The 13,028-nt window shown below is 35.9% G+C and overlaps 1 protein-coding gene across 10 annotated transcripts in view; it reads left to right on the forward strand.

The window, feature by feature from the left end:
- The window catches only part of TEAD1 (TEA domain transcription factor 1), a 224,421-nt gene that overhangs the window by 158,049 nt on the left and 53,344 nt on the right, over positions 1 to 13,028 (forward strand). For 5 of the 10 annotated variants that reach the window (XM_032223579.1, XM_032223564.1, XM_032223596.1 and 2 more), the window contains 2 exons: positions 3,475 to 3,537; positions 3,627 to 3,689. The exons of 1 other annotated variant lie outside the window; for it this stretch is intronic. In XM_032223579.1, the coding sequence (XP_032079470.1) occupies positions 3,475 to 3,537; positions 3,627 to 3,689 (126 nt within the window). The remainder of the gene's footprint in view (positions 1 to 3,474; positions 3,538 to 3,626; positions 3,690 to 13,028) is intronic. 4 more of the 10 variants (XM_032223615.1, XM_032223622.1, XM_032223606.1 and 1 more) reach the window with 2 other exon arrangements.

A 13,028-nucleotide genomic window follows, 5' to 3' on the forward strand; every position in this document is an offset into this window, starting at 1 on the left:
TCAGGCCAAGACACAAAATAATGGATCAAAATTACAAAAAGGTTGATTCTAACTTAATATTAGAATAGCATTAAGAGGTAAAAACCAACAGTGCCACCATTACACAGAAAAATTCTGAGTATCCTCTTCCCACATGAGCTCAGTCAGAAGCTAAAAAATCTTGAGCTTTGGATGGCTTAATTTGGAATCCGGCATGGAGCAGAAGGTTGGTCTTGATGGCTCCTTTTAATTCTAAGATTTTTGAATTCTCTTAGGATATTTCTAAATCAAAGTAAAGGCACAGATATCAAGGTCAGTTTTTGGAGTGAAGAACTTTAAAGCTGAGTGGGGTTATCAGGCCATAGGTCTGTCGCAGTATGTTTTATTAACTTTTTATTTATTTATTTTTCAAAGAAAATGTTTCTGTACTTAGGACGTTTGAAGGCCATGCATCAAAGAGTAAGGAATTGCTTAGAAGAAAATAGCAACCAATTTGAACTTTTCACGTTAAGTAATTTATATGGTGTAATACATTGTTTATGTATTATAATTTATGTAAACTGGCAACAGTTGTTTAGTATTTTAAACTTAAATTTGTTTTTCTATTGCTGTCTGAAACCACTGGACAGTGAATTTCAAACCTGTGTACAAGAAAATAGCTTTATCTCTTGATCATGTAATAAAGGGAAAAAAACATTAGGACTTTAACAGAGTCGTTGAAATCAATTCACTGCTGAGATTATTCTAGGAATTAAAATTAAATACTTTATATGGAAGAGTACAATTTTTGGTAATAGATGACCTAGCATTCTTTGTTCTCTTTACTACAATGTAACTATTGTTATTACTTAGACTTTTTTGTTTTTGTTTTTTTGTTTTGTTTTGCTTTGCTTTGCTTTGTTTCTTTTATTTTGCTTTTGGAATCAAATTGGACCTTCTGGTTACACTTAACTTGCATCTGAGAATCAAATAATCCAGATTCTAGGGATTTAGTATGCACCCACAAAGGTTGCCATTGTTTTTCCTGACTGTTCAAATGCATAACAGTAGAACACAATGTTTTAAGTTAGATACACAGCAGGAAAAAAAACTAAACAATCAGGAATAGCCACAGGGTATGCTCAAAGTATATATATATATATCAAAATCTACAAAGGGAAGGTACACGTCATGTGTTAATGTCTCATGCACATCCTAAAGGGGGCAGGCCTTGGATTGTGAAACCTTTTCCACTAACTTCCTGATTTTGAGCCCCGCCCACCTCTGAATGCCCATAACATGAGTTATTGTGTTCTAAGATTATATTGTGCAATAGGCTTAGCTGGAGTATGATTGAACATTGAGAGTAGGACTGGAGAACCATGCTCAAATTCCAATTTATTGAAAGATAAGGCCAAGCGTTATTTTTCACTCTAAATTTCTGATTAGGTTTTGCTGTGATTAAAAAGAAAGAGAGATTGCCCCAAGATCCTGAAACAAAGGCAAAATGTCACTGTCACTCCACATAAACTCTCTTTGCCATTTCACTGAAAATGTAAGACATCAGTACAATGTACAGATGCTGGATACTTTAAATTCTTGAATATGATTTCTGATTATATATTTTTATAAGGCTACTCTAGTGACTTTCCCTTAAACCAGTAATCGCTGAGGTTCGGCAGATTTTCTTTTGCCTGAACCATTTCTTTCCTATGAAAATACAACTTTCTAAAAATGGTTTTAAGGAAGGGGAGGCAGTTGCGGGATATAAAATGTTTCTTAATTGTGATCATAGAGCTGCTTAGAGTGCGGAATGTCTACAGTTTTTATCCTTTAGAACAGATTTCTGACCATGAAATTGGTATGCACTGAATCAGAACCCTCTACACACTGAAAAGAAAATCATTGGTACATATGCCAGCTATATCGATTTATTTATTAGGCTCAAGAGGCCCTTGAGCCTTAAATTGTTTTAATTTTTATAAAATAAGAAAGAATAAAAATTAAGTAGATGTTGATTATTTTCATCCCTTGCTTTTCAGTTCTGAAACTGTAAAGAATAAATAGAATACAAAACAAATCTAATACAAATAAAGTGTAGATAAAAAATTAAAACCTCAATCATATATTAATTGCCACTGAGTTAATTTAATTATAAAATTTTATTTCAATTCTCACCACAGGATCATTTTTAACACTAGGCCTTTGATTGTAGTAATGACAAAGTCCAATGTAATAATAGTTGACACATACTTGAAATACGGGAAATCTGAACATCAAAACAGTGAACTTATTTGTAACCTATAGGTGCAGAGTGAATGCTAAAATTTAGTAGCCTTGATAATGTATCAGACATAATTGCCAACAACTAATTAGTATTATAAAATAATACATAGAACATTTATGTTTCCTTATAAATGAACAGGTCTTGAGGTAGATTTGTGAGGCAGCTGCTTTAAAGAGAGAGAGCAAAAAAGAGACAATCCTTACTGCATAATTTTATTATTAAACAGTTGTATTCTTAATATAATTCTACTTGGATCTTTTCTACTTTGTAGTAACATTATAGTGGCCTTAATAATACCACACTGTAGATCAGACCAGGAAACCTGCAGTGAAGGAATTCAAATAATCCTCATGCATCTGTATTGTAAATCATTGGATTAAAATATATATATATATTCATAGCAAAACCAGCCTTGCGGTATAGTAGTTACTTTTAATTTCCCATTATGGCAGTGCCTATCTGAGCTTTTGGGGGGGGTGGGGGGATAGTATTTTCTCCCAAAATAAAACTTTTTTCTTCAATATAATGTGAAATAATGTCATGAAGTTGAGTTAGAGACAAGTTGATTAGAATGATTACCATGGTAGTAATAGATGCAAGTTAAAATAAAAAGTGTCATAGCAACAACTACAATAAGAATCTACATAAGTATGTGTTTATAAAAATGTTTAATTGAAGTGCTGTTGGGCCATTTAAGTGCTTGTGATATTTACTGAGTTGAATTTAGAGCTATTTGTTTTGGGAGAAGATACAAATCTTGCTTACTATTTTGCTTGTGTACATGTGTGTGTGTGTATATAATCTAGTAATTCCATATACTGGTAATTGAATTTTAATTTGTTTACTTTTGAAGAACATCTGCAAATTTGAATAGCATCCGATTACAGTTACAGAGGCTGTAGTCAAAACAATTTTAAGAAAAGAGCTCAAGATATAATAGTCTAAAAAGTTTTTCTTCCTTTAAATCACTGCAGCGATGACCAGCATTGGTAAAATGTTTGTGCTACGAAATATGGTGCATGGCTGGGAAATACAATCTCCTAATAGTAAAGCTTACTGATAATGCAAAATACTTTCCCGAAGAAACTTTCTGGGTTTTTTTTTTCTTTCTTTCCTCCTTTTTTCCAGGCATAAATTTGATTTCTCGTGTTCTTTTTTTTTTATTTTTCTTCTCTCCCTTTCCCCTTTGTTCTCCCTTTTTTCCCCCCTTAAAATTCCAAACAATGTAGGTGTCTAGTCACATACAGGTCTTAGCCAGGAAGAAAGTTCGAGAAATTCAAGCTGCCATTAAGGTACGTTTGGCTTGCCCAGTTGTAGGGGGCTTTTCATCTCCATGGTTACAGGCTTTTCCTTTGTTTCCCTCCCTTCCCCTACCCTGCAGGTGTCTAGTCACATTCAGGTTCTTGCCAGAAGGAAATCTCGTGATTTTCATTCCAAGCTGAAGGTATGCGCTTTTCTGCTTTGGGGCTTGTGGTTGCTATGCGTTTCACTTCCTGTGTTCCCTGGTGATTGGAGGAATGCCTGGGGCTGTGATTCTTGTAACCTAGTTTCCTTGCATGTGGTAGCTGTTGACATTTCTTTGTGTTTAATCTCCTTCCCTCCCTCTGATTTCTGCAGTAGCATCTATATTAAACTATTTTAACACCTTGGAATGCTATTCACTGTTTGCATGCCAACTTTATAGGGAAATGTGTCCTTGTTTTTTTTTTTTTTTTTTGCTTTTAAAATCTCATTAGTAGATAAGTGTTTGTAATATGGGTGGGTGGGGAGAGAAAAACACTGGTTAAATAAAAGAAGATCTTTGTATGTGCTCAAGCACATATTGTAAAAGCTGAGATTTAAATCAGTATACCAGTTTTCCTGTATTGTTTTTAAAGATACGTTTTTAGATGAGTGTCTAAATTCACACTTTGCCTCCAGTGATGTTATCCTTATCTGCAAAGTACAGAGTTTACCTCTGACAAATCGTTCTAGCCTCCACACTTTTTTATATGAGCCACATGAAACAGCCTCATTGGCTTCTTCAGTAGAAAAGTTACCCGTGTGCTTAATCAGCACACCCTTGAAGATGTGGAAGTCTTTGTCAGATCTGATAAACGTGGGCTTTGCAGAAGAAATCCTGGATTCTCCTCTTACAGACTTAAAGTCCACAGAGCACAAGTAAGACTGGCTTTTGAGCACACAGAACGAAGATTGAGCTGCACAATTTCAGCTGGGTAGTTTCTTAAAGAGTATATATGCTGGGGAAGCTCCATATCACTTCACTTAAAATTAACGAAGAGGGTCGATCTTTTTTTCTCTTCCTAGTTTCCCCAAGAGCAAACAAAAACAGCAAACAATGCTTCATTTTCTCCATGTAAGAAATACAAATATTGCATTGCAAGCTCCTGAATATTTTTTTAATGGGAAAGAAAAATGACAGCTCAAGTGAAGTTTTTTTTCCCTTTTGTTTCTATCATTTTTGTAATCATTCCTCTAAAAAAATGCCGTAACAATTCGACCAAAAGAAACACATTTCAGCCTGTGAACTCTGTGTACCAGTCTTCTCAAACTTAATGTGCTCCAACTACAATACACTACAAGTTATATAATCCTAATTGGAATAGAAATTATGAAAGTTGTAGTCCAAAAACTCTGGAAGGCACCAGATTTGGGCAAGGCTTCATTGTCTGAAATGCTAAATACCATCAGTGGCATTTGCCCCAGTCCTGGAAAAGAAAAATGTCAACCACAGATTCATTTTATAAGTGATCTGTTTGTCAGGAGCTTCTGGATTGACTCTGCTGCGGGCAGCATGCTGGCAGGCTTGTATGGCTGTTGGTGGCTGGCTTTTGAGCTGCACTGGCTGACTAGTTGGGGTTGATGAACAGCTAAGTTAACTTAAACATATTGCTTGTTAACCCAGGATGCAAAGATGGAGAAGGCTGTAGCGTTTCAGACTAAAACCATCCAATCTAATGACTAAAAGAAGGCGTTTTAGCTCGTATTTTGAACATTAAAGCAGTGTACTGACTTTTAAGCGCACAACCAAATTAATACTGGGCACCTGTAGCCTCCTTTGTGGACAATAAATCCAGTAATTTGTTGTGTTATACCTAGCAAATTGCCTATTTACGTTGTCATGGTTCTGTTTTATGGAGAAAACATGTTGCTGTTTTTTCACGCACCATCTAGAATAGTAAAGTTTCCTTTGAGAAAATGTGCTTATTCCTTACTTATGCACTTCCTTTTGTGAACGATAGTGATGGTAGCGGCAATGGTGAAGGTGTCCCTTTTGCAGAGCAAATACCAATTGTATTTACAAACCCTCTTTCCCAGCAGGAACTTGACTTGTTGCCTCTCTATTGTTTAAAGTTTAGGGATCCTTTGTCCTGAATGCACTGCGGCTAAAGAATTTAAAGAATCCTTTGCTGCATTTTCAGAATGTTTGCCATTGCCACAATTTTAGGACACGAATCACTGCAAAGAGACAGGTCACCACAGTAATATAAGCTTTGAGTGGCAAGGGTAGTATCACCATCTGTGCAAAATTCATTTTTTACACAATGTAAATGAAAGAAAAGTTGTTCCTCTTATTAAAGAAGAGGTGGAGGACTAAATCGCATGGGACTCAGCCTTCAAGACTGCATCTATGTAGGGTTCAAGCTGGATATTAAGCCGACGGAAACTACAAAATTGGCAATGTCCTGTACTTATTTAAATATAGGGTAACCTGAATTCTCTAGAGTAAAACCTGCTTAGAGAAAATCTGGATGCTGCATCGAAATAAATGTAACATTGTGATTCTATTAAATCCAGATATATGTGTGAAGAGTCTAAAAAGTTAGATTGGTAAGAAAAAATGGCAACAGAGTTATGATAAGACTTTCTTGACTTGATATTTGCTAAAAAAATAAAAAAAGTGTAAGATAGCAGGCAACCTATTCTCTATCAGTGTATCTCAGGGATAATATAAAAATATATTATTTTGGCACAATCTGAGTCCTCTAAGAAATAATACCCTTTATATTGTTCATTTGGGACTAGGAAAGGAATGGATTTTTAAAAAATTATTAACCTTGTATGAAAGACTTTCTTTCACCTTAACTTTCAAAACATGAAGGAAGATTTGGACAGAGGATAAAAATGGACAAAACGAGATAATATTTTATATGTATCAGGCAAATGTTAAGATAAATGCAAACTCGGCCTTCTCTCTAGCAGATTCTAATGAGTGCAATGCCACTTGCAGTTCTGTCTATTGAGCATGATTTGCTGAGGGACAGTTTCTGAAAAAGCCATCTATCTAATCTGAAGACTATAAATGATCACAGATCAACTACTGCACTTTGGAACATTTTTCATAACATAATGTGTGTTGGAGCATTTCTTAATGTTTTTCTGTAAAGTACTACTGTTCCATGAACAACTTTCATTGAAAGTAAATAGTATATACTGTATTTTTCGGACTATAAGATGCACCATGATTTTGAAGAGATACATTTTTTAAAAAAGTTTTTGCACTCTGCAGGCCTCCCAAACCCTCTGCATGCCTCATTTTTTGCAAAAGAAAAAAGAAAAAGTGTGTGTTTGTGTTTGTGTGTGCAGAGCTTTGGGAGGCTTGTAGAGTGCTCCTGGGGATTGGGGAAGGGCAAAAACAAAAAGGGCATGCAGAGGCTTTGGGAGGCTTGTAGAGTGTTCCTGGGGACTGCCCCCCCCCAATGAGCAAAAATTGCCTGTTTTTTTGCTCATTTTTGCCCTCCCCAGCCCCCAGGAGCACTTTGTAAGCCTCCCAAACCCTCTGCACGTCCATTTTTGCAAAAGGGGTGGGGTTTCAGTAAGCCAAAAATGCTGTATTCAGTGTATAAGACGCACCCAGATTTTCACCCTCTTTTTTGAGGGGAAAAAGGTGCATCTTATACTCTGAAAAATACAATCTTTAGCACTGCTAAATATAATTCACTTAGCACACCTGAATGCTGCATTGGTGAACAGCTGTTGCCTGCTCATACAGCTGGGGAAGCCTTAAGTGAAATGATTTCATGCATCTCTTCAAAAGACAAGTAGTCCTCGACTTATAACAGTTCATTTAATGACTGTTCAAAGTTACAATGTTCAAAATTACAACGGTACCGAAAAATGACTTATGACCGTTTTTCACTCTTACAAGCTTTGTAGCATCCCCATGATCATGTGATCAAAATTCAGATGCTTGGCAACTGACTCATACTGGTGACTATTGTTGTGTCCTAAGGTCATGTCACCACCTTTTGCAATCTTTTGACAAGCAAAATCAACGGGGAAGACAGATTCACTTAACAACTGGGTTACTAGCTTATCAACTGCACTGGTTCACTTAACAACTGTGGCACGAAATGTCATAAAATGGGGCAAAGCTCACTTAACAACAAAAATTTTGAGTTCAATTGTGGCTGTAAGTTGAGGACTACCTGTAAAGAGAATCTCTGGCCCCTTACTGCAATTCCATGCAAAGTGTGCTAGTGAAACAACTCAAAGCAGTGCATCCAGCGAGTTCACTGCGGTGGAAATATCCTTTCCCCATGCAGAAAATTCCATGTTTCAAATGCCGCAAAGTTTTCCCAGGTGTATTTTCAGGCTACCTGTGGGAAGGTTTCTTCAGTGCTCATAGCTTCATGAGGTTGAAATACCTGGTGAAGGAAGACAACATACATTTTTCTTTTAAAAAAAAATCATATCAAGAGGAATAAGTATCAAGAACAACAGCAAATTTTAAAACACATTAAAAAATTTAAAACCATTAATAGGAATAATATTCTTTTAAGCATTAAAAGAGGAGGGCAGATAACCATAGCATTTCTATACCATAGTATGACTAACTACATTCAATCATTAGAAAGCAAAATCTATGTTTCCAAATTATGAATATTTCATAAGAGTTCAACTGTCAATATTTAGGGGTTGATAGTGTGCTTAAAACTACAGGCCCACCTCTGAATTTTACACATTTAGTAGGTAAACTGAACAGCCTATAGCCGTGATGGCGAACCTATGGCACGTGTGCCACAGGTGGCACACGGAGCCATCTTTGCTGGCATGCCAGCAGTCAGCTTCGACATGCATAAGCACACCAGCCAGCTGGTTTTTGGCTTTCCAGAGGACTGGAGGAAAGCGTTCTGGAGGCTGGGGAGAGCGAAAAACAGGCCCAGCGGGCCAACCGGAAGTTTATTCCCAAACTTCCGGTTGGCTCATTGGGGGCATTTTTCGCCCTCCACAGACTTCAGAAAAGCTTCCGGAGGCTGGGGAGGGCAAAAAGCAACCCCAATGAGCCAACCGGAAGTTTGGAAACAATGCGTTTCCGGCCTCCAGGGGAGGCCATTTTCACCCTCGCCATTCTTCAGGAAAGCTTCCGGAGCTTAGGGAGGGATTGTGTGCGTATGCACTGGTGGGTGGGGAGTATTGAATTGGTGTGGGCATGCATGAGCGAACACAATTTCGGCACGCCATTAAAAAAAGGTTTGCCATCACTGCCTATAGCCTGCAATTTTCATAGCAACTCTGTGACTGATCAGTTATCCAAAAGATATGTAGTGAATATCTACTGGAAGGAGTGCACTGAAAGGGCCTGAGTTCAAATTGCTGAGTATTAGGAGCACACTACTGTTCTTTGCAGTTTTGTCGTTATTGTAGAAAGCAATTTTCCAGATCCAGGATTTTTACCTATATTATAGAAATATCCTCAATATGGGCTAAAAGCTTTTTGAACACTGTTGATAATATCTTCATTGATCGATTCAGAAGTTTGGGTTGCTCCTTTTCACCCGCCCACCATAGGAAATGCTGCAGCTCCTCATTTTGCACTGGTCTACAGTAACATTTAACTAATATTTTTGCTTCGTTTTCAGTATCCATTAGGAATTCATTAAACAAAATTTTAAAAAATGCCTACTGTTCACATGTATGCAATGATTTGATATCCATTAGTGGACATTCCATACTGTTTGCATGTAAAAAGAAAATACTGTTGTCTGCTTTCTAAAGATAGCTCTGTGTAGCTTCTCTTTATTGAAAAATAATAATGAAAGCCTTGGAAAATTCTCTTTGATGTGAATGGAGTCCTCTGCGTTTTGAAATACAATAAGATGGATTAATTGCTCCTCATTAAGTAGCAAGTTGGGACAGCTTTTGAATGTGCTTTCTTTTTTCAGCACTGGCTATTGCTGGCTGAAATAGTCAGCTTTTGTGTCTTCCACTGTCTTCTCTGATAATAAGAAAATTGGAGATCATGGCTACAATTATTCTACTGTCTTTTGTTTAGAATAATTGCATACTTCCATGGCACTTGTTGTTTGTTTCTGTTGTTGTTTCTCCTCCTCCTCCTCCTCCTCCCCTTCCATTATTCAAATCAATACTATATGTGAACAGGAATAAGATTTCTGAAATTATTTATCAAGAAACTATGCTCATATTTTCTGCTTCACTATAAAACCCATTTTTAATAAATTGCAGGTTGTTTTTTCTTTAATTTTATCATTTTTAAATACATATGTTTGTGGTATATCCATATACATTATAATATTATACACCCACACAAATATATGCTTTTAAAATTTAAATTAAATATCCTTTTTATCTTTTTGAAATACAAAATTAATTTCCTAAGAGCATAGTGGACTGATTAAATTATTTAAGGGAGAACAACAGTTTTACATGAAAAAAAATCAGTTTCTTATTATATAACTTTCAGTAAATACTTCCATGGTTTTAAAAAATGGAATCTTCTAATCATATTTTATTTTTCTGGTAATTTTTTCAAAAGCAATGGAAACCCTAAAATTTAATTCATTTAAAAAATAATGTGTTTACATTATACATGAATACATTGCATTGGTTCTCTCCTGTTATATTGAACTATAACTATCATCCCACATAGCATATGAAATTATCAGGTTGGGGTTTATGGTGTTTGGTTTCTCAAAATGTTTTTACTCCTGCCCCCAACACCTTTATAAATATTCAGTCCCTTTGTTAATTGAATATTTCTAATCCCAATTTCTTCCAAAATTCTACTTTTTATTCTCCATTTTTAATTACAATGCATTATTTTAACAAAGGATTATGATTTTGTCACCAATTAATGTAGAAAACTCTTAAAATTCATACAATATTGATTGGTGAATAGTGCTATTTGTAATAAAAAGTAAAAAAAAATCCCACATGTATAGGTAGTCTTCAACTTATGACCACAATCGAGCCCAAAATTTATGTTGTTAAATGAAAAAAATGTTAAGTGAATTTGTCCCATTTTGCGACTTTTCCTGCCACGTTTTTATGTGAATCACTGCAGTTGTTAAATTAGTAACATGATTGTTGGATGAATTTGGGTTTTCCATTGACTTTGTCAAAAGGTCGCAAAATGAACACTGCAACGGTCATAAATATGAGTTAGTTGTCAAGCATCTGAATGTAAATCACATGAACATTGGGATGCTGCGATGGTCGTAAGTATGAAAAATGGTCATGTCACTTTTGTCAGTGCCGTTGTAACTTCAAACCGTCACTAAATGAACAGTTGTAAGTTGAGGACTACATGTATTCAGGTTCCCAGTTTCATAGGAGAATCTATACATGTGCTGCTATAAGTACAGGTAGTCCTTGATTTACAATAGTTTGTTTCGTAATAGTTTGATGTTACAAAGACACTGGAAAGAATGACTTATGGATGTTTTTCACACTTATCCCCATGATCATGTGATCAAAATTCAGACCCTTAGCAACTGACTCGTGTTTTGTGACGGTTGCGGTGTCCCAGGGTCATGTGATCACCTTTTGCAACCTTCTGATAAGCAAAGTCAACGGGGAAGCCAGATTGTGTTAACAATTGTGTTATCAATAAAAGAGTTGGAAGAGACCTTGGAAGACTTTTAATCCAACCCCTTACTCAGACAGGAAGCCATATCATTTCAGTCAAATGGTTGTCCAATCTCTTCTTGAAAACATCCACTGTTAGAGCACCCGCAACTTCTGTAGGCAAGTTGTCCCACTAATGAATTGTTCTAACGGACAGGAAATTTCTCCTTAGTTCTAGTTTGGCCCTCTCCTTGATTAGTTTCCATCCATTGCTTCTTCTCCTGCTTTCAGGTGCTTTGAAGAACAGGTTGACCCCCCCCCCTCTTCTTTGTGACAGCCCCTTAGATAGTGCACCCTAACCCACTTAACAACTGTCTCGTTTAGCAATGGAAATTTTGACCTCATTTGACCTCAATTATGACCTGGATCATAAATCCAGGACTATCTGTACAGGGAAAAACCCTATATCTCAATTTCAGTCCACTACAAGCATATTACGAATTAGAGCAGCTTTTTCGATTTTTTATTTTTACTGGTGTTCACATTATGTGTGAATCTGAACTCAAATAAAGAACTGTAGATTAATTGAAGCAGTCTGAGCAATCATAACCATCAACAATTTTTATTTTTTATTTTTTGGACGTCAGGCTTAAGGTCAGGCTTGATAAATTTGATCAAATTTAATCCTTTTCTGCCCTGAAAAATGGGAAAGGATTCACAGAGACCAGAATAGTGTAGGATACTGCAACTAGTTTCACTGGAGGTATATTTTCTTTGGGAAATATGGTATATAATATTTGTCTGTGTTTGCAGTTATTTTAATAGAGCCTAAATATTTATGATTTTTTTTTTAAGAAAAAAATATTTTCATGGCTGTCCAAGGAAATGCTACCTTGCTCCAAGGTTTTAAGGAAGATTAATTTATGGTTTAATGATTTAATAGTTTAAGTTAATAATTCATGTCAAATTTCTATTCAAATTCGTACTAGCAACTTCATAATTTTACCTTATTCTAATTAAGCTGTTTCATATGAACTGCTGCATAACTGACAGCGAAAATAGATGCACGTTTTCTTAAGAAGTCAAGGTCTTGATTACTTGTGTTCATTAAAGATCTCAGTGCACTCAAAGGTGGAGAACAAGGGTGTTAAGTCATGTATCTTGGCCAAATTCCAGTTTAGGTAATTACTGCTAATCTCCTTGCCTAAATTCCCCATCCAGTTTTAATTGGATGTAGACTTCTTCACTAGTGGCTCAAACATCATATAGCATTTTAATGAGTGATTTAATCAGTTCTTAGGAGTTACGCCAGAACTGCTGATTAAGACAGAAGGCCAAATCTTCCTTCCTTTCAAAACAGAGGTATCTGTTTGGTCCTGCAGATATCCCCAAATAGGTAAAAATTATCTATCGGGAGAGAGGGTGGTGATCATTGTTGGTTCCAGAACAAACAAGAACATTATCTGCTAGAGATAACTTTATGCAAGAAATCAAGAAGGCAAGCCAACTGCCATAGGCATAGAAACAAATATTACTTGGTAGTATATATATATATATATTAAAGATACAAAATCTATTAGTTTGCTCTGACACACTCATAAAGATATAGTAATGCCAGGGTTCCAGAATTTGAATCAGTGTAGTAAGACTGGAAATGAAACATTGCAAAGTAAATAGCTTTGTTACTTGGTACACACATACCTTGTTATAGCTTAATATTATGGCTTAATGTTTACTTCGTCCCACCTACTACATCTCAGCATTATGTGCAGATAATAGGATTATAGTTTAGTCAGACAACTGTGATTTATGGTAAGCCAAGGTTTAAAATATAAAGCTTTAGTGTTTCAGATGAACCCTACCATTACATTCTCCAAATATAAAAATGAATCTGCATATTTGACCTTGCTTTCCCAATTAATAGTTGTTATGAATGTCTTTGACTGGCTGGCCAGGTGTAATATGAAAATAATGG

The sequence above is a fragment of the Thamnophis elegans genome, chromosome 1, assembly GCF_009769535.1.
Source record: "Thamnophis elegans isolate rThaEle1 chromosome 1, rThaEle1.pri, whole genome shotgun sequence".
NCBI classification, from domain to species: domain Eukaryota; kingdom Metazoa; phylum Chordata; class Lepidosauria; order Squamata; family Colubridae; genus Thamnophis; species Thamnophis elegans.